At 44.2% G+C, this 19,842-nt stretch overlaps 1 protein-coding gene across 11 annotated transcripts in view; it reads left to right on the top strand.

Annotated features, from left to right (window-relative positions):
* PITPNC1 (phosphatidylinositol transfer protein cytoplasmic 1) overlaps positions 1-19,842 on the top strand; it is a 193,503-nt gene that overhangs the window by 93,180 nt on the left and 80,481 nt on the right. For 8 of the 11 annotated variants that reach the window (XM_039500833.1, XM_039500832.1, XM_039500835.1 and 5 more), the window contains one exon: positions 17,583-17,731. In XM_039500833.1, coding sequence (XP_039356767.1) covers positions 17,583-17,731 — 149 coding nt within the window. Of the gene's footprint in view, positions 1-17,302; positions 17,328-17,582; positions 17,732-19,842 lie in introns of those variants that run through there. The other 3 variants (XM_039500839.1, XM_039500840.1, XM_039500836.1) reach the window with 2 other exon arrangements.

Below are 19,842 nucleotides of genomic sequence, written 5' to 3'. Positions count from 1 at the left end.
TGACGGGACGCCCGAGGGCCGCTCACCTCTCTCCGATCAGGATCCACCCCTTCTGTTTTCCGATCGCCTTTCCCGCTTCCTTCCGGCGTGGTCATCTGTAACTTCAGACAGCTGGGTCCTCAGCACGGTCCAGTACGGCTACCGCCTACAGTTCATTTCGCCCCTCCCTCCCACCCACCCTCCCTGTCCCTCCTCAGGGACCCTCTCACGAGCAAGTCCTCTTGCAGGAGGTCCAGTCTCTGTTGAGCGTGGGTGCCATCGAGAGGTGCCTCCCAGCAGGCAGGCAGGGGATTCTATTCCAGATACTTCCTCATCCCCAAGGCGAAAGGAGGCCTTCGTCCCATCTTAGACCTCCGAGCTCAACAGATACCTGTGCAAGCTCAAGTTTCGGATGGTGACCTTGGGGTCCATTATCCCTTCCTGGATCCTGGAGACTGGTTTGCTGCCCTCGACATGAGGATGCCTACTTTCATGTGGCAATCTACCCCCACACAGGCGCTTCCTGCGCTTCCTGGTCAACGGAGCTCATTACCAGTTCGCAGTGCTCCTTGGCCTCTCCACCGCGCCGAGGTATTCACCAAGTGCATGGCGGTCGTCGCCGCAGCCCTCCGCCGTCGCCGCATCCACGTCTACCCATATCTCGGCGACTGGCTGATTCGGGCGCTCCCAAGCACTGGTGGCGAATCAAGTAACCGAGATTCTACATCTGTTCCGGTCTCTCGGCCTCCTTGTCAACACCGAGAAGTCCCTCCTAGTTCCAGCACAAAGAGTGGAGTTCATAGGAGCGGTCCTAGACTCCAATCTGGCCAGAGCGTGCCTACCTCGCACTCGGCACGAGACGTTGGCCTCCCTCATTCGGGCACTGCAGGCTTTTCCGACAACAACGGTGCGATCCTGCCTCCGCCTCCTCGGTCACATGGCAGCGTCCACATTCGTGACTGCGCACGCCAGACTCCGACTTCGCCCGTTCCAAATGTGGCTGGCGTCGGTGTACCGCCCTCATCGCGACCCCCTAGACATGGTAGTGACGGTGGCAGAGCCCGCTCTCCAGAGTCTCACTTGGTGGCTGGACTCAGAAACGGTCTGCGAGGGAGTTCCGTTCCGCCCGCCTCGCCCATCAATCACCCTGACGACGGACGCCTCGGCGCTCGGCTGGGGGGCTCACGTAGGAGACCAACACACCCAGGGTCTCTGGTCACCCCAGGAGCTCTCCCTCCATATCAACGTCCGAGAGCTGAGAGCAATCCGCTTAGCTTGTCTCGCCTTTCGGGCTCACCTGCAGAACCGCTGTGTAGCGGTCTACACGGACAACACCACAGCCATGTTTTATGTCAACAGGCAGGGCGGAGCGCGGTCCTCTCCTCTTTGCAACGAGGCGTTGCTCCTCTGGGATTTCTGTGTAGCCCATTCGATTCGCCTCGGCGTTTTTCTGCCGGGGCGCAGAACACGTTGGCCGACCGCCTCAGCAGGTCCTTCGCCTCTCACGAGTGGTCCCTTCGCCCAGATGTGGCTTATTCCATCTTCCAGAGGTGGGGCTTTCCCCAGATAGACCTCTTTGCTTCCCGGACCAACCGCAAATGCCACAGGTTCTGCTCCTTCCAAGGCCAAGCTCCAGGATCCCTCTCAGATGCGTTTCTCCGGTCATGGACGGAGCCTCTTCTCTACGCGTGTCCTCCGTTTCCGCTCATCCACCGAGTGTTGCTCAGGATCCGGAGAGACAGAGCCCGCATCATACTCGTGGCTCCGGCCTGGCCGAGACAGCATTGGTATACCCTGCTGCTCGAGCTGTCGGCTCGGGAACCCATTCCCCTCCCGCTGTGGCGGACCTCATAACCCAGGACCTCGGCAGGCCGTCACCCGAACCTGCAATCGCTGCATCTCACAGCTTGGTTCCTGAGTGGTTGACCGACGAGACATTGCTCCGCAGCGGTGCAGCAAGTGCTGCTCGAAAGCAGAAAACCTTCAACGCGAACTACTTACCTCGCCAAGTGGGCGCTTTGCTCTCTGGTGCGACCAGGAGATATCAACCCTTTCTCGGCCCCCATTCAGACTGTCCTCGACTACCTTTGGTACCTCAAAGGTCAAGGTCTTGCCATCTCGTCCCTCAGAGTGCACCTGCAGCGCTGTCAGCATTTCGACCAGCTATAGGAGGTCGCTCGATCTTCTCCAACCCGATGGTGTCACGATTCCTTAAGGGGTTGGGCCGTCTATACCGCAGGTGCGGCCTCCTGCTCCGACATGGGATCTTAACCTGGTCCTCGCCCAGCTCATGGGCCCACCCTTCGAGCCCCTTGCTACTTGCTCTCTCCTCCATCTTACCTGTAAGACGGCCTTCCTCGTGGCGATCACGTCCGCCAGACGGGTCTCAGAGCTCCGCGCCCTGACGGCGGGCCCCCCATATACCGTTTTTCACAAGGACAAGGTGCAGCTTCGTCCACACCCGGCCTTCCTCCCCAAGGTGGTTTCGCCCTTCCATCTCAACCAGGAGATCTTCCTCCCGGTCTTCTTCCCAAAGCCGCATGCCTCACCTCGGGAACAGCAGCTACATACCCTCGACGTCCGCGTTCTACATCAACCGCCACGAAGCCCTTTCGGCGTTCGTCCCAGCTCTTTGTGGCGATAGCTGACCGCATGAAAGGCGAGCCAGTCTCCTCACAGCGGATTTCCTCCTGGGTGGCGTCCTGCATCAGAGCGTGTTACGAGCTTGCTCGCGTTCCCGCGACTCACTGCCCACTCCACGAGGGCACATGCCTCATCGGCCGCTTTCCTGGCTCATGTCCCCATCCAGGACATCTGTAGAGCGGCCACCTGGTCTTCAGTCCATACCTTCGCTTCCCACTGGCGTTGGTGCAGCAGTCTAGAGACGCAGCCTTCGGCTCTGCGGTATTACACTCCGCCACGTCTCATTCCGACCCCACCGCCTAGGTAAGGCTTGGGAATCACCTACATGGAATGGATAGGAGCAATCACTCGAAGAAGAAAAGACGGTTACTCACCTGTAGTAACTGGTGTTCTTCGAGATGTGTTGCTCCTATCCATTCCAAACCCGCCCTCCTTCCCCACTGTCGGAATAGCCGGCAAGAAGGAACTGAGGAGCGGACGGGCCGGCTGGGGTATATATACGCCGCCATGGCGGCGCCACTCCAGGGGGCGCCAGCCGGAGTTGCTAGGCTAAAAATGTTCCGAAGAGCCGTGCACGCGCGGCGCGCACACCTACATGGAATGGATAGGAGCAACACATCTCGAAGAACACCAGTTACTACAGGTGAGTAACCGTCTTTTTTCTAAAGCTCAGACTGTCATTAAACCTCTCCATTTACTTGGGCTGAGTTAGTGTTTGTATCTTTGCCTTAGCAGCTCTACTGTTCACTAAATCAGTGGGGTGTTTTGTGTGCGAAGCCATTGAGTATTTGTTCTTCATTGTGCTAAGTCTAATTCCACGGCTCTAGGAATGGAATGGACCAGTGTGGGGATGACTAGATATGTCCAAACAGCTTTGTGTGAATGCCTCTGGTTAGCCCCAAGAGTGTATAAAGTGCTTAAAACAAAGGCAGAGTCCCTGGTAAGACTTACAGACCTAACCTTAGACTACATTTGAAACTTTTGCCAGTATAGTAATGTTGGCTACTGGGTGTTTTTTTCCCCCTAACACAGGGGTGGCCAACCTGAGCCTGAAAAGGAGCCAGAATTTACCAATGTACATTGCCAAAGAGCCACAGTAATACATCAGCAGCCTCCATCAGCTCCCCGCCGCCCTGCTCCCAGCACCTCCCACCCATTGGCAGCCCCGCCGATCAGCCCCTCCCTCCCCACACCTCCTGATCAGCTTCTTTCGTGGCATGCAGGAGGCTTTGGGGAGGAGAGGGAGGAGTGAGGGCACAGCAGGCTTAGGGGAGGGAGCAGGAAGGGGTGGAGTGGGGGCAGGGCCTGTGGGTTGTGCAGTGAGCACCCCTCGGCACATTGGAAAGTTGGCGCCTGTAGCTCCAGCCCCGGAGTTGGTGCCTATACAAGGAGCCGCATATTAACTTCTGAAGAGCTACATGTGGCTCCGGAGCCACAGGTAGGCCACCCCTGTCCTAACATTTCTATACGAGCCAAAGCCCTAGTATAGGCAGGTGGCACTAGCAAAAGAGTGCCTTTGCTGGAGAACTGGTATAAGCTAGGTGTACTGACAAAAGAACTCTTTTGCTAGTGTAAGCTCTGTCTATATTAGGAAGGTTTGCTGATACAGCTATACTGGAGTACAGCAAAACTTTATTAGTGCAAATAAGGCTTAAGTCCTGATCTTTCAAATGTCTATATGTGAATATTCTTGCTGGTTTTGATGGAAGTACTCAGGTGAGTAATGGTACACTCAACATAAGTGTTTCATGAATCAGAACATAAATTGAGATAAGAAGAACAAGCAGGTGACAAAGGCAGGTAGGGTAACAACCACCAGCCTATAGAGTTGCTTAGGATACACACTTTGTTCACCTAGGAGGTACATAGGTACCTTCCCCAAAATCAGGATACCATTTGGGAGGTACTCAAGTGAATGCCCAAGACAAATTGAGCTGTTCAATATCTGTCCAGCTCTGCCTGTCTGTACCTTCAAGAAGTTAAGTACACTATTTGTGAATGAATGGACCAAATTAGTCTCTTAATTACATCTGAGCAATGATATTGCACACATTTCAGTTGAGTTCAATGGGTTTGCACAGATATAAATGAGAAAATATGGTCCATCAGCTTGTACCTGAAGATGTGCTTTTGTGTTAAATATTTATACACTATATTAAACAATTTAATCGATCACTACTTGCAAACTCTCCAACATACTCTCACAGCAATCAGCTTATATTAACAGGAACCTGAAGGGGTTGTTGTGACAGATGGGTTTTAATCTGTCTTTAATTTATATTTGCTATAGAACAGAATTTATCTTGAGAGAAGTCTAAGAACTGTGAGACCTATCTCTTTAAATTCAGAGGAAAAGCAGACAATGGGCTGTCTGCTAGTTTAACACCCTTCCATCAGGGACAGTATAAAGCAGATTAATTACCATCCTGAAAAGGACTTCTTCCAGCAATAGACAATCACCAGAAGAAAGTGGGATTATGGTGTAGGCAGCCAATTTTCAAACCGGAAAGGGGGCTACATTATTTGAATAAATTATTCACTCTGAATTACTCAGTTTCAGTAAATATCTCTTCTCCCATCTTGACCCTCTTCCCTCAGGAGCGTTTTCTGAAATATTCCGTATTAGCATGTTTGTATCTGCTCTCACAAGAATGTACTTCATCTTCCAGAACTGTTACAACATGAATATTAAAATCAATTCTGTTTGCATAACAATTTAAATGAAAGTGGGCCTCAATTTTGGTTCAATATTTCTATTTATACATGGTAGGTAATAACTCTTTTGATGCCTCTATCTGGGTAATGAAGTTGAAAAGGACACTGTCATCCTAGGTTAGAATGAGATTTATGACTGGTTAAAAATAGGATTTTACAAATTCTAAAATGAACAGAAATAGGACAACAACCAAACTCAGATATCTATCTGTTGTTTTTTTAATTATTATTTTTTTACTAGCACCCTTCCCCATAGTATTTTTCCCCTGGTCATCTTCGGCTGTGATTTAGGCCAAAAGGCTAGCATGTTACACCACCTGGTCCCAACCAAAATTCTTGGTAATGGAAGCAGACAACATTATAAAACCTATTACAGATAAAGGAAGGAACTTGGGGAGCTGTGCAGATCCATAAATGTGCATGCACCTGCATTTGTTTGCTCAAGTTGTGCATGAACATAGGTAGTTAGAAATGCAGTTAACAGATTGTGCATGCAAGACAGGCTGAGGACATGAGCCAGTGGACCTAGCTCCTTCATAAACTCTGCTGTCAGGAGTGGGCCCTGGGTAGTCGGTGGGCACGGAGTGAGCTGCTCAGGATTAGAGCCAGGACAGGTCAAAACCACAGAGTGTGAGGTGAGAATCAGGGTCGGGCCAGTCTGGGCCAGGTTCTTTCACCAAGGTCAGTAATGGTCTTCAGTCAGGGATAGGATGAAATTCAATAAGGAGAAATGCAAAGTACTCCATTTAGGAAGGAACAATCAGATGCAAACATACAAAATGGGAAATGACTGCCTAGGAAGGAGTACTGCAGAAAGGGATCTGGGGGTCATAGTGGACCACAAGCTAAATGTGAGTCAACAGTGTAACGCTGTTGCAAAAAAAGCTAACATCATTATGGGATGTATTCGCAGGAATGCTGTAAGCAAGACACAAGAAGTAATTCTTCCGCTTTACTCTGTGCTGATTAGGCCTCAACTGGAGTATTGTGTCCAGTTCTGGATGCCACATTTCAGGAAGGAGGTGGAGAAAGTCCGGAGAAGAGTGACAAAAATGATTAAAAGATCTAGAAAACATGACCTATGAGGGAAGATTGAAAAAATTGGGTTTGTTTAGTCTGGAAAAGAGAAGACTGAGGGGGGACATAACAATTTTCAAGTACGTAAAAGGTTGTTACAAGGAAGAGGGAGAAAATTTGTTTTTCTTAACCTCTGAGAATAGGATAAGAAGCAATGGGCTTAAATTTCAGCAAGGGAGGTTTAAGTTGAACATTAGGAAAAACTTCCAATCAATCAAGGTGGTTAAGCACTGGAATAAATTGCCTAGGCAGGTTGTGCAATCTCCATCATTGGAGATTAGTTAGGCCTATGATTCTATGATAGTAAACCAGGATCAGAGTTGGGAGCCGAGCCTAAGTTGAGAGCCAGGAGTTTGGGATCAGTGTGAGTTGCAGCAAGCAGGATCTAAGGCAGAAGCACATCAGAGGTTTGCATTGCTCAGACAACTCCTAAAAATGGCTTATTGGTTTATATGAGGAGTGCCAGCCAAACAGAGAATCACGGAGGGCTGTCACTCATGCCCTTTAAGGCAGGACTTCCTGTAGAGATTAGTCTCTTATTTCCTCAGAGCAGGGCCATAATTGTGCCTTGTTCAGTGCTGGGCACATTGTCAGCAGGAGTGCAGGACAGCTTGTATAGTGGGGGTGCTGAGAGCCATTGAACCAAACTATAAACCCTGTATATAATGGAATCCACTTCAAGCCAGGGGATGTGGTAATACTCCTAGTTCTAGCACCTATGATTTTCGGCACTTGAAAATAATAAAGAATGAGTACTAAATGCAACACTGCCTCCCAGAGAGACCTGGGGAAGGTCTCCACTGGGGACAGCACTCTCAGTCTGAGAGCTTCATTTTGTCCCTTAGGTGATATGGCTGCAAAGAAATGTAATGCAAACAGCAGATACTATCTCTTTTTATATATTTGTTTTGGCCTCGACTTAGGCTATTTTATAGGTGTCAGATGAAACAAGAGCCAGAGTAGATTCTCTAAAAGGCTTTGTCTCTGCAATTTAGTTTGGCAGTAAATAATTTCAAATAAGAGATGAACAATGGAAGATCTGAAGTAGCATTCTTGGATTTTTTTTAGGGCTGTAACTGCTCATTGTGTTTTCTCTTTGTGGCAGAGGGAAATACAAGACTAACAAATGTAACCCTTACCCAGCAGGGGAGAGAACAGCTGCATATATTGTTAAATGTCATATAAAGCATTGTAAATGCAGAGCACAACCCGTTTCTTTTCCTTAATTTGATTTTATTTATAATACAAGAGATGCAGATAGGGCCAAATTCTGCTCTAAGTTACAAGGGAGGGGGAAATCAGTGGCCATGGCACCATGGCAGAATTTGTCCCAGAAAGGACAATCCTCCATGTTAGTTATGTGAGGTCTAGTGATTTGCATTTTGGCCAGACTCTTATATTGATTAATTTGTATAAAATTTTATAACACTTTTATGCTGATCTAGCACCTTTCACAAGAAGATCTCAAAATGCTATCTTAACATTGACCAAGCCTCAATGCTCCTGTGAGATATGTATTATTAGGGCCATTTTACAGAGGTGGAAACTGAAGACTAAAGAGAGTGATTTATCTAGGGTTATTCCACAGAGCCAAGAACAAAACTGTATTCCAGACCAAAGGTACCTGTCCTTTCCTCTAAACTGCACTTACTCCCACTGTTAGCATTAAGCGCTGGAATAAATTGCCCAGGGAGCTTGTGGAATCTCCATCATTGGAGATTTTTAATAGTAAGTTGGACAAACACCTGTCAGGAATGATCTAGATAATACTTAGTCTTGCCATGAGTACAGGGGAGTGGACTAGATGACCTCTTGAGGTCCCTTCCAATCCTACAATTCTATGATTCAGTGAATGAATACAGGCCACACTTTAAAGAAACCAGACAGTAGAATTGGAAATGAAAACATCCAGCAGGTCAACATCAATGTCAGTGCTCCCTACTTCATCTGAATTAAAGACGTTGTCAGTACATTTTTCTAGTTTTAAATATTATAGTCTAGATAAAAATCTCCCATGTACACAGGATTCTGAGTCTGATCAAAATGGTAGTTTTGCATGAATAAGGGCTGTTGTAGGAGGACCTTCTGCATAGAAGTAGCTTAAAATCAATTATTATGTACAGTGCTAAAGCGAGCCTACTGCAAAACAGATTTTACATCTAAATACCAACACTAATAGTCCGTGAGCTTTTATGCGGCTTCAAACAGTAGCAGCACCACAAGTCCTAAACCATAAAATGCACAAAGAAAATTGATAGAATTTGATAACATTTGCAAAAACATGTTTTAAGCCTAATGGCTATATTAAAACTGTGAAGATCTTTCTTTTTTTGCTGTGTAATTTCTCCTCCACTAAAAATCATGCCATGCTTTTCTGAATTGCAGCTGTCTGTAGACCTTTTAGGTTTAGATGCCTACTTACAAACAATTATATTGGATTGTTGTTCTGACAAAAATTGAAGTTCAGTATACATAGCTTTTAAATATAATTGCTTATAATGAGGATTACCTAAACACACTCAATTGTAACAGGTTTTACAAAACTGGCTGGCAATTGCTCTGATGTTGAAAATAGGAACATAGACAAAATTACATTGATTTTTTTCAAATTATGTAGGACCTTTGTTACCTCTCTGCAAGCAGGTGGCATTCCCACTCTGTCTGAACAGAATAAACACGCTTTGTTTCTAGTCCAAACTAACCTCCCTCCTGAGTTTTGGCTTCTTTGGCAATTTGAGATCTATGGTTGAAAAGGACTATATAAAAGCTAAGCTTGGTGGCTGTTCAGGGCTGTCCATAAATTATGTAATGCACTGGGGGGCAGGGTGGGTCCTTAATGTTGTGCATTTTGTTTCAGTGTTATAAAGGGTGTTGAGTCTTGAAAATCACCTAAAAATGTGTTACGTAATTATGGACAGACCCTTGGGTTTCATGATAAGAGCTCAAATGTCCCAACCTCTCTTAATTAATGGTTGGAATCAACAAAGATGCTCTACTACTATGACTCAGCAGTAATTACCCTGTGTATTTATGGGTAATTGAGGGGTTAATCGCTTGACATCAGGTTGATTCAAGAGGAGTCCTGCAATCTTATACAGATTATGAGAGTATGATCCCACCTTATTTCATTCTTGTGAACCAATATTCAGAGGCACTGGTTTAAATGCTTCTTGACAATTCAGTAACTTACAGCTTTAAAAATATTCTATCTAAAAGGAATACAGTGAATCTGATTCTCCTCTTGCACCTTTTATTTACACTGGTGTCATTACATTTTCATGGGGGAGCTACACTGGATTTACACTAATGTAGTGGAGAGAAGAATCAGGCCAAATAAATCTAATTTAGGCTTGGGGTATTTTGGTTGGTTGGGTTTGGGGTTTTTTGTTAGTTTTTATACGTTAAAATTAATGTCACTTTCTCATCTTTTACTTTGCTGATATCAAATGCCTTCAATAAGCTTTGACTTGGAAATCTTCCTTGCTGAGTGAGGCCTGTCTGGGTAGAAAAGTTGTTAGAGCTAAGGGAAGATTAGAATCTTTCCCAGAATTTAGATTGCTGCCCTAGTGATTCCCAGTGTCTTACTAATTCTTCGGTTTTAAAATTACATACCATCAGTCAAACCTATTGGCTACAAGAGAGAGCCAGTGGGATGGGAGATGGACTCACTGATTCAATGGGTCTCTCCCTCTGCCTATCCTGTTCTTTTGAAACAAAGACATGCTCCTCTTATCTCATTTGTAATTTCTAATTGGCGGTGAGGCCACTCTTAACCAGTCCCCAGCAGTGTCCTGTACCTTTGGAGCACTCGCTCTGCCTGCACACCTTTCCAACATGTACCTATGAACTCTCCTGTCTGGTGATTGATCCTTGAACCCACACTGAAAGAGGCTCTTGGAGACCTAGCCGTGCAGTGCCATGTACGTGACCAAGCCTTCTCTTACCAGCTACCAACACAGTCTCTGGTTTCCTAGAGACAACGCACCCTTGTTTCCCTTTCTGCTGATAAAATCAACTGCTCTCTGTTGTGTTAATTTAGATGGAATAAATGGCCCCAAAGACTCAAATGTGTTAACATAACCCAACCACAGCCCAATATTAAACAGTTTTAAAATGAGGTTTGGCGTTTGGTATACAGAGTCCTCAGCCTGCTTAGCACCATGATAAACACCATTAAAAATCCTTTAAACTTTTTATTACAGACCTAGAGAAAGAAAGAATAACAGTTAAAGAATGTGAAATGTGAAGTATTCAGAAAGGCTTTTATTTTAACAACATTCCTTGTTCCAGCAAAAACAACAAGGAGTCCTTGTGGCACCATAGAGACTAACAAATTTATTTGAGCATAAGCTTTCATGGGCTAAAACCCACTTCATCAGATGCATGGAGTGAAAAATACAGGAAGCAGTATAAATATTTTCCCTTTAGTGTAGGGGGGTCTACAAAGGAAAAAACTCTTGGTTCACAGTCTCTTAGGTGGTATTAAAGATGGTAACTACTGTCCTTTTGGGGAAAAGAGAAGTTAGTCGAGCTGGGCTGGACATGTAAGAACAAAAACGATAGAAAATGCGGCATCTGTCTCTGGTGTTGACTCTCACTTGCAACCTTGCTGCTGGGAAAATACTGGCACAGCACATGAGCTTATCAGCCACTCCAAGACCGGGCAAACTTGTACCAGCATCAGAGTTTTTATGGCATTGCTTTTAGTTTCTTTTTTCTGGCAACAGACTTACATCAGTGTTGCAAAATATGCAGTCTTGGCTGGGTAGCTAGACTCTTATTAGATAGAAGGAAAAAGAGAGAGGTAAGAAAGAGAAGAAATAAGGTGGGGAAGGAAAAGAACACATGGGGGGAGGTTTGTGACACAATCTCATATTCCAGGCAATGGGATTCAGCCAGAGCAGGTAGAGGTGGCAATGTCATCCAGGTGCCTCTCTCTGGTCCAGTCTCTTCAGGATGTCTCTCAGGATCAGGATAACAAAGGGCCAGGATCTCAGGAGTTGGTGGTGGTGGAAGCCATGACGTTGAAGCTTCGTCCAGAAGCCAATTTTTTCCCAATGTTTCTTCCCTTAATGACCACAAAATGGAGTTGGGCCTAATACCCAACACACCAATTTTGGTTCAGTGATTTCCAGTTCTACACTTTTTTTGTTTAAACAGCCCTTGACTTATGTCAGGAGGCCGTTTTGTTTGGACTAATTCAGTCTTTCTGTTTCTCTTTTGCATCTTTTCCCATCAACATTTGTTGTTATGGTTTATTGTGACACCTTATGAACTTACACTAATTTTTTACAGTTTTGCTCACCATTAGAGTAGTCTTGTAGGCACAGTTATTACAACTCTTATCCAGTAGGACAAAGAACTCAGAGCTGTGCTCTCCCCAATTCCTTTCCTTGTTCTCCACCCTGCAGTGAGACATGGAAAAGCCTGAAATCTGCTTCTCAGTTGTTCTCTCCCCCCATCAAAGTTGCTTTCTCTGCAACTTTCTATAAAAGTCAAAACCATTAATATTTTTGGTAGATAATTAAGCTGATCAGTCTCCTTCTTAACCAAAATCCAGACAGCCCTGGGACTCAAAACTGCTTTTTCTGCAGCCTGTGCAGACAGAGCTCCCCTCCCTCCTGTGCTTTGCTCAGGGTCAGCCACAGTGCCTGAAAGCCATGGTACTTGTGGTACCCATGCACCATGCTGACAGTGCTGAGGGCTTTAGCGATCCCCCTGAAGCCTGAGACAGGGGCTAAAAGCCTTAAGTTAAACAGGTCTCTCCACCCGCACTGGTGCTAGAGCTATACTCAGAAGTCTGCCTGAGCCTTAGGCATGCCACGCCTCACTTTGTACAGCATCCCACAAATGTCTGAGTCAATCTACACTGGCTGTTATGGTTCTTGGAAAAATGCAGTATATCATAATGCTGATTAGACAGTTCATTGTTAATAAATTACGGTCACTGGACACTGTGTTTCTCTCCCACTTGAAGAGATAATGTTTGAAAACTTTCCAGCTGGTTTACTTAATGCCTTTTCATTAAAGCAGTTCCAGCTATGCACTATACCTCCCGATGTCCAGTGCAATATGGTTTGATTAGAAAGCTTCATCCCATGCCAGAACTGCATCTGTACGTGCTATTGAGACACTAACATGCTGTATTTAGAGGGCAGAGTAGCTCCTAAGAGTGAATAGTAACAACACTGGCAGGCCAGATACTGCTCTCATTGACACCAGTAAATTCAGAGTGATTCCACTGAATTCAAAAGTTACACCTGAGATCAGGATCTGACCCTCTGATATCAATCTTGTTCAGATCAAATTCTGATAAGCTTTGTTGAATTTGTTGGTAGTTTGGAAGATGAAAGAGTCAATGAGGAAAGGTGCTATACAAATCCAATTCTCTAGGTATGGTGTGTTTGAAACTGAACATACTGGATATTGTAAAGTCTTGTACCAAGAAAAAGCCTTTCTTTACTTTCAGAAGCATCAAAATATGTAAAGTAAATAGTACAGAGTACTGTATAAATGAAGACTGTTTCTCATGGTCGGATAGGATAGCTTGGAGAGTCAATAATAGTTTATAGAAACTTTCACCTATGGATCACTGGCTCAGGTGAGAGATGACCAGAACTTACTACTATCCATGGCCGGCACTAGACCAAATGGCATACCAGGCGAGCAGCATCTTTGGAGCTCCTCCCCCTTCATTTGTTAAACTTTTGAATTCCTTATTTTTATTGCATTTGTAGCCCATTTCATGACTCTGACATACAATTTGCATGCAGGATTTATCTCTGTCATATAAGATGCTAAATTTGCATGCTAGGATTTGTAAATTTGTATTTATTCAAGCAAATAAAAAGTTGTTTCCTCTAAGTTTATGGAAACTTTTAAATTTTAAGAATAACTGAAATGTACTAACATCAAGAAATTGAGCTTTGCACCAACATTGGGTGGACCAGTAGTAAATAGTGTTATGGTAGGTGACAGCCTTAGAATGTAAACCCTAGTCCTTTAGTTCAAAAGGTCTGTGGTATTCTATTTCAGATGTTTTCCCATCAGATTGCAATGGAGCTTTTTGCTTTCTATACTGAGCTCCTGAAGGCTTCTGTTGGGGCATCTTTTATCTCCCTAATACTATGTTCAGCAGTCTTAGAAAGTCATCAAATGTTACATATTAAGCATGACAAAAGAAGTAACTGTTACTTTTATATTGTTGCATAAATAGTGGTTCAATAGATCTCTAGCATCTCATTAAATATGTCCTTTATTAGTCACTACTTACACTCTTCAAGTCTTAAAACACAAGTACGCTTTCACAATTACACAGTAAAACAAGATTCACAATATCGCAGCTGGCCTTTCAGTTCAGATCATTCTTATATCTCATTGACTGCCTAGCAATGCCCTACCCCTTATACACCTATGAGGCTATGGCTGACAACATTCTAGGAGAGTCAAGGAAAATATAGTTCTCAAAAAGTCTGGAATGTTCCATGAGAGTCTGCAAAGATCTAGAAAATTCTAGGAGGCTAGTGAAAAATGAATCCACATATGGACTACCAAGCATGTTACTTCAAACATTTTATTTTCCCTTTTGTCAGTAACAACAAAAATAGTACTCCAGATGGTTGCCTGGGTTGCCTGCCCCCTAAATCTGGCCCTGCTGCTATCTTATGGTTGGATGGTGTTGAATATGAAACGAGTTTGGTGGGTGCCACCCAGCTTCCACACCATCAAAATTAGCAACTTTCTGGCCAGTCTCAGGAGAGAAGCCAATGTCTGATTCACCCTTGAATAGCCTTCGACTCCTAGAAGTAGTCCTCACAGGTCAGGTTTAAGGTACAATGCCAGGGTAGTGTGAAGAAGTTTGCACTGCTGCTACCTCTGCCCAGGATTGTTCCGGGAACAAACCAAAGACTTCAACCGCCAAGCCTGTAAATCTGGCTCCTTTCACCAGCACTAAAGCCACCTGAAAATTTTGCCAAAGAAAGACACCTCTACCATTCCAACCGGGACACGTTTACAGGGCTGGGGGCTTGGTAGGACAGAGGCTAAACCCTGGGACCACCCACTTGACCTAGTGGATTGGCCCCCCTTTACAAGGGGCACCTCAGTGAGATAATGGGAACTGGGATTGGCTCCCTGTGGACTTGAGCAGCCTATAAGAGGCCACACAGGCAAGAAGCTGGTCTTCTTACTTCCTCTGCATCACGGCTAAGCACCTTTATCCCTTCTCTTCAAGAAGGCCTTAAATACAGGCTAAGTAGGCAGAAGCTTGGTGTGCTACTTGTAAGGGGACACTGTCTGGGAATAACAAGGTTATTCTGCAATGGGACAGTCCTAAACTGATAAAATATTATATAAAAGCTTCATATTTTTATTATAATAAACTGTTCTCTCCTGGTGACAAACCCCATCTCATCCTTCCTAAAGGGTCTCCCCGTTTCTGCTCAGTCATATACTGCAGAATCCTTTGCTGTCATTGCCACAGCAGCTCCTTTAAAGCAGTGGTTCTCATTTTTTTAATAAGGTGACCTACCAACTGCATTTTGTCTTTTTTTGAGATCTCCCCATTACATATATTCACCCTCTGCTCTGGCCTCCACCCTAATCCCAGCCCAGTGCAAGGGGAGGCTTGGAGGTGAGGAGCGGGTTGAAGAACCAAGCCCATCCTATACTCACGCCACAGCAGTGGCTCCTGTCCCATGGGGCTGGGTCCAGCTCCCTGCCCCAAGCATTGGAACCTGGTGCCCAGGGTTGCTTCACCACTCAGGTTTGGCCCAGCCACCCCTCCATCAGGGTCCAGTGATAGGTTAGTCCGGCCCCAGATGTGATGACCCATCTAGAACTCATTGGTGGGTTGGGACCCACTGTTAGGGAAACACTGTTTTAAAGCACTGTGGTCTCGAGTGACACTGGGACCACGGAACAGAAACTGGGATTGAGTTTGGGAAGGATGAAATTTCTATAGGTGGGGGCAAGTTCCATCCTTTCCAAAAACAGGAAGATAGGAGGATTGCTGACCTGGGTTGACAGGTGCAAGAGAGGCAGCAGAGAATGATGATACAGGATAAAGGAGGCACTAAATCCTATCTTCACCTAGGGAATTATTGCACATACACCTGACTCTGCCAGACATTTCTGAATCCATACATTTTAAATTTAGTACAGCTTGTACTTGGAAAGCCTCCATCAAGGCTCCCCCCAGAACTGCAATGTTAGCATCTTCCTTCCTCCTTTCTTTTGGCTGCTGTTTTAAATTGTTCTCAGGACCCAGTTCTGCTCCTGTTGAAATAAAAGGCAGAACTCCCACTGATTCCCATAGGAGCAGAAGCAGACCTTTAATTTGCAGTTCTCCATGCAGAAAGTAGTCCAGGGGAACAGAGTTAATATCTCCAGCACTGCACCGTAATGTAATTTCTATTGTGCATAGTGTCTCAGAAACTGATATCTCAGTGGACTGTGGTAGGCACTGTTTGAAATAATAATAGAATAGTTTGTACACAAGTACTAAACAATACCCTGCTATTTAGCACTTGAGTATATCAGACACATACTGTAGCACTCAATTGTTAGTAATGAAAGCACTTCAGTTAGTGTATCAACAACCTGGCACAAACATCATTTAAAAATCTGTCTTTCAAAATACATCGGAATTTTTTGTCAGACGTCTGATGTGTTTCTTACTGGGGATTAATCCTCCCATCACAGCTACCCTAGAGAAAGACTTAACCAAGTTAAAAAAAAATCCTTTAAACAATAAAATCAAGGGGGAGCTGTTGGTTCTTAACTATTCTCTTATACTCCAAAATGTACAAATACAGAGACAGAAAAATATGGGGAAAACTAAATAAAAACAAATTATAAAACAGTGAAATAAGAATCTGTCAGTTGTGCAAGACATTTTTTTAAAACTCAGAGCAAAATCATGAAACTTGCTCAGAAAATAGTTTAGTGGTTGATAATAAAAAATACCTTTTCATTCAAAAACTCAGTGAGTTCTTAACCTACTTTAGTGAATTTCTGGAGCTGGTAAAGTGCTAGATTGACAAACTTGAATAATAAAGTCCTTGATTCTTTCATAGACCAAAGGCAGGGTGGCAGTGCAGGCTTCTCGAAACTGACTGTCCAGAGTGCCTGACGACTGACCTTCAAGGACCTCTAGCAGAAAGAGTGGAGGCCAGTCATCAGGACCCATTTAGTTCGTGGCTTCTCTGAGGAGTCTAATAAGGGTGTCAGCTGTGGTGGCGATATTGTGATGTGGACATTTATCCACTAGAAGCTGAACAGAAACCACCAGCTTGCTTCACACAGACCATCATGAGGCCGTTGGATGTCTTATGGTCACAACTGATCATGGCTAGGTCATCATTTCCTGCCAGGTATATGTGTGTGTCCATATAATTTTTTACCAGGCTGCCATTTCTGGCACCTCTACAATCACAGCTGTCTAGTCCTGTTTAAAAAGAGTGCCTTGCATATCTCTCCACTTATAAGCAAAAAACGTGGGTGTCTCCTCGGCATAGGACTAGAGATGACCTTCTGAGGTCCCTTCCAACCCTAATAATCTATGATTCTAAGTGAACTCATTTAACTTCAGTGGAGCTACCTTGAATTACACCAGCTGAGGACCTGGCTCTATAGCTACAAATCCTTAAAGAGGTATGCCAAGGGCTTTCAAAGACCAAGTCTCCTCCACGAACTTTTTCATGACTCCTTGCACCTCCAGAAACTTCCATCTTTCGAGAACACTGAGGCCTTTATTCTGATCCATATCACCTATGGTTTAAACCCATTTACGTTTTTAAGGTTCCCATGATGTAATTTACCTATGTCACAATGAGCATGTACCATGTGACTGATCTTGGTAAAGTACTATCTTCCCTGGGTAGAAGACACTATGGATGTATCACTATTATTTTGTAATTTATTTATTAGTAATAGTGTTTATTATGATCATTCTAACAGTTCTCAATGTAGTGATTCCCTCTCCCCTCACTACCTTTAAATTAAAAAGAACAGGAGTACTTGTGGCACCTTAAAGACTAACAAATTTATTTTAGCATGAGTTTTTGTGAGCTGCAGCTCACTTTTCTGTATAACCCTTTGACATTTGGCTTCTGGATATTCATGCATTGTATACGGCTAATACATTTGTTCCTGTTTTTGTTTTGCAGTACAGAATTGGACAGCTCTACATGATCAGTAAGCATAGCCACGAGCAGAGTGACCGAGGGGAAGGCGTGGAAGTCGTGCAGAATGAACCCTATGAAGATCCAAATCATGGCAATGGTCAACTAACAGAAAAACGGGTCTATCTCAACAGGCAAGTGCTATGTAGCTGTTTCCTTGAACAGCATGCTGCTTAACCTCCAGTCATGCACAGTGTTGAAGATTTGCAGGGCATAACATCTCTCTCAGGAAATAGCCTTTGTGTTTCAAATGTAATGTGTTCTATTGACTACAGTTACTGGAAGCTTCAAGGAAAGGGACACAGTGGAAGAGCACATTTGGAAAAGCACATTTTCCATGGCAAAGAATTATGGCCTGAAGGCAGGGTTGTGTTGAAAATCAGCACCGTTCTCTATTTTCTTTCATGCTTCCCCATTTTTCAAAATAGGTAAAACAAAAAGGGGATCTGTTTAAAAGAAACGTAGTGTACCAAATGGCCTGGGATTCACTAGATCTGGGTTCTGTTCCTCACTCTATCCCATGCTTGCTGTGTGATCTTGTGAAAGTCCAGGAGAGTCTGATTTCCCAAAGTGCAGAGCACCAATAACTCCTATTGACTTTAATTAAGGTTGTGGATGCCCTTAATCGCTGTGTGCTTCCATTCTTCTCTCCTGCACAGAGGTGTTTGAAGATTAATTCATTAATGTTTGTAATGTGTTGTGAGAGCCTCTGACGGCAAGTACTATAGAAGTGCAAAAAAATTTAACACACTGAAGTTCTTCTTTAAAACAAAGTTATTTTCTTTTCAAAACCTAGATCAAAGGTAGATTTTTTTTCTAACACCCCAAATCAGCATCTTCAGCTAAAATCAAATAGGTGCATTAAAATTAATCCTGCGTGAAATGGCACAGAGGTTAATCATGTCTCCCCTGTTTAACATCAGTAGCATGCAGAAAGTCACTCTGGCCCCACACTTAGCAGAGAATTGCTTAGGGTAGCAGTGAGCCCTTGGGGTGCTGATGCAGCAAGATTGAGCATTACTTCATAAGAACTGCACAAGGCCAGTGACCCATTTTGGTAACAAAAGATTTGTCTCAGCAAAGTGAGTTGACGTTATGAATGACCACTAGAATTGTACATCAGTGACCTTCTGCAGCAAAGTGACAGGCTTAAAGACATGATGAGAAAAATTGCTTTTGTTTCCCGACAGCCCCATCATTTCCTAAAGCAGAACATGTCTTTTCTGCAACTGAAATTAAAGTGTTAGGGGTCAGTGCTTCCACACTGACTTAAAGGCCAGTATTAATTTTAAAACCTCTATATTTCTGTTGTATGAAATATATTCCTTAATCTGCTGCAGTTTTTTATTACTACTGATCTAATTGAATGTTGCTGCTTTTCTAATTCTTCTGTGTTCCCTTAGGCCCATTTTCTTTATTGAGCTTCTCTGCACTGTGATCCTTAGAAGCAGATATAGCAATATTGTGGCAATTACACCATTGCATTTTGTTCTGGAATCCTGACAGATCTGACCTTTCCCCAGCCTAACAACAGAATGACCAACAATACTCCACACCTACAAATAATTGTTCTTGTGTAAAAAGCCTGCTGCGGTCCTTATTCACCACTTCGAAGCTTAATATTTGTCACTGAATAGGAGAGCAGTGCTGGTACAAATGTGCTTGGCATGCACACGTGTTCAAAATGCTGTGCACAGACACAACACATTTTCAAAAACTGTCCTGAGGATTCATATCAAATAAATTCACATGCCTTTGTGGTTAGTTTTATCTCCATTCCATTCAGAGAAAGAATGTGAGATGTTTACTTCCATCTGGGAAGGAGAAATGGCGAGGACAGATCACTGCACCTTCATGCAGACTCTAGAGATTTCAGGGTAGCTGTCCAGTCTGTCTCCTTCACTTTTCCCCCGTGATGAGATCCATATTTTTGTGGGGAGGTGAAAGATCATTCTGTTTGAGATATCTTTTTCTGTCAAAAAAGTACCGTATCTGATCCATTGCAACAAAATGATTCCAATATCTTTCTTGACTATGGGAAAGTGCCCTTGAGAGAGTCAGTGTCTTACTAGAATGCTGCCTGATGGCCAGTGCAGATCTGTTGCTGGTGACTGCTCTACTTCTGCTGTCCATAAGTACTTTAGTTTGCAGTTTCCATTAGAATGGGGGGAAAAAGCCTTGCCATAAATACCAGTATATGAATGACATTCATAAAAGACAGTGCTCTGTGGGCATGTCATCAGTA

This window comes from Mauremys reevesii, linkage group 15 (genome assembly GCF_016161935.1).
Source record: "Mauremys reevesii isolate NIE-2019 linkage group 15, ASM1616193v1, whole genome shotgun sequence".
NCBI classification, from domain to species: Eukaryota; Metazoa; Chordata; order Testudines; family Geoemydidae; genus Mauremys; species Mauremys reevesii.
This window is presented reverse-complemented; position numbering and strand designations above follow the sequence as displayed.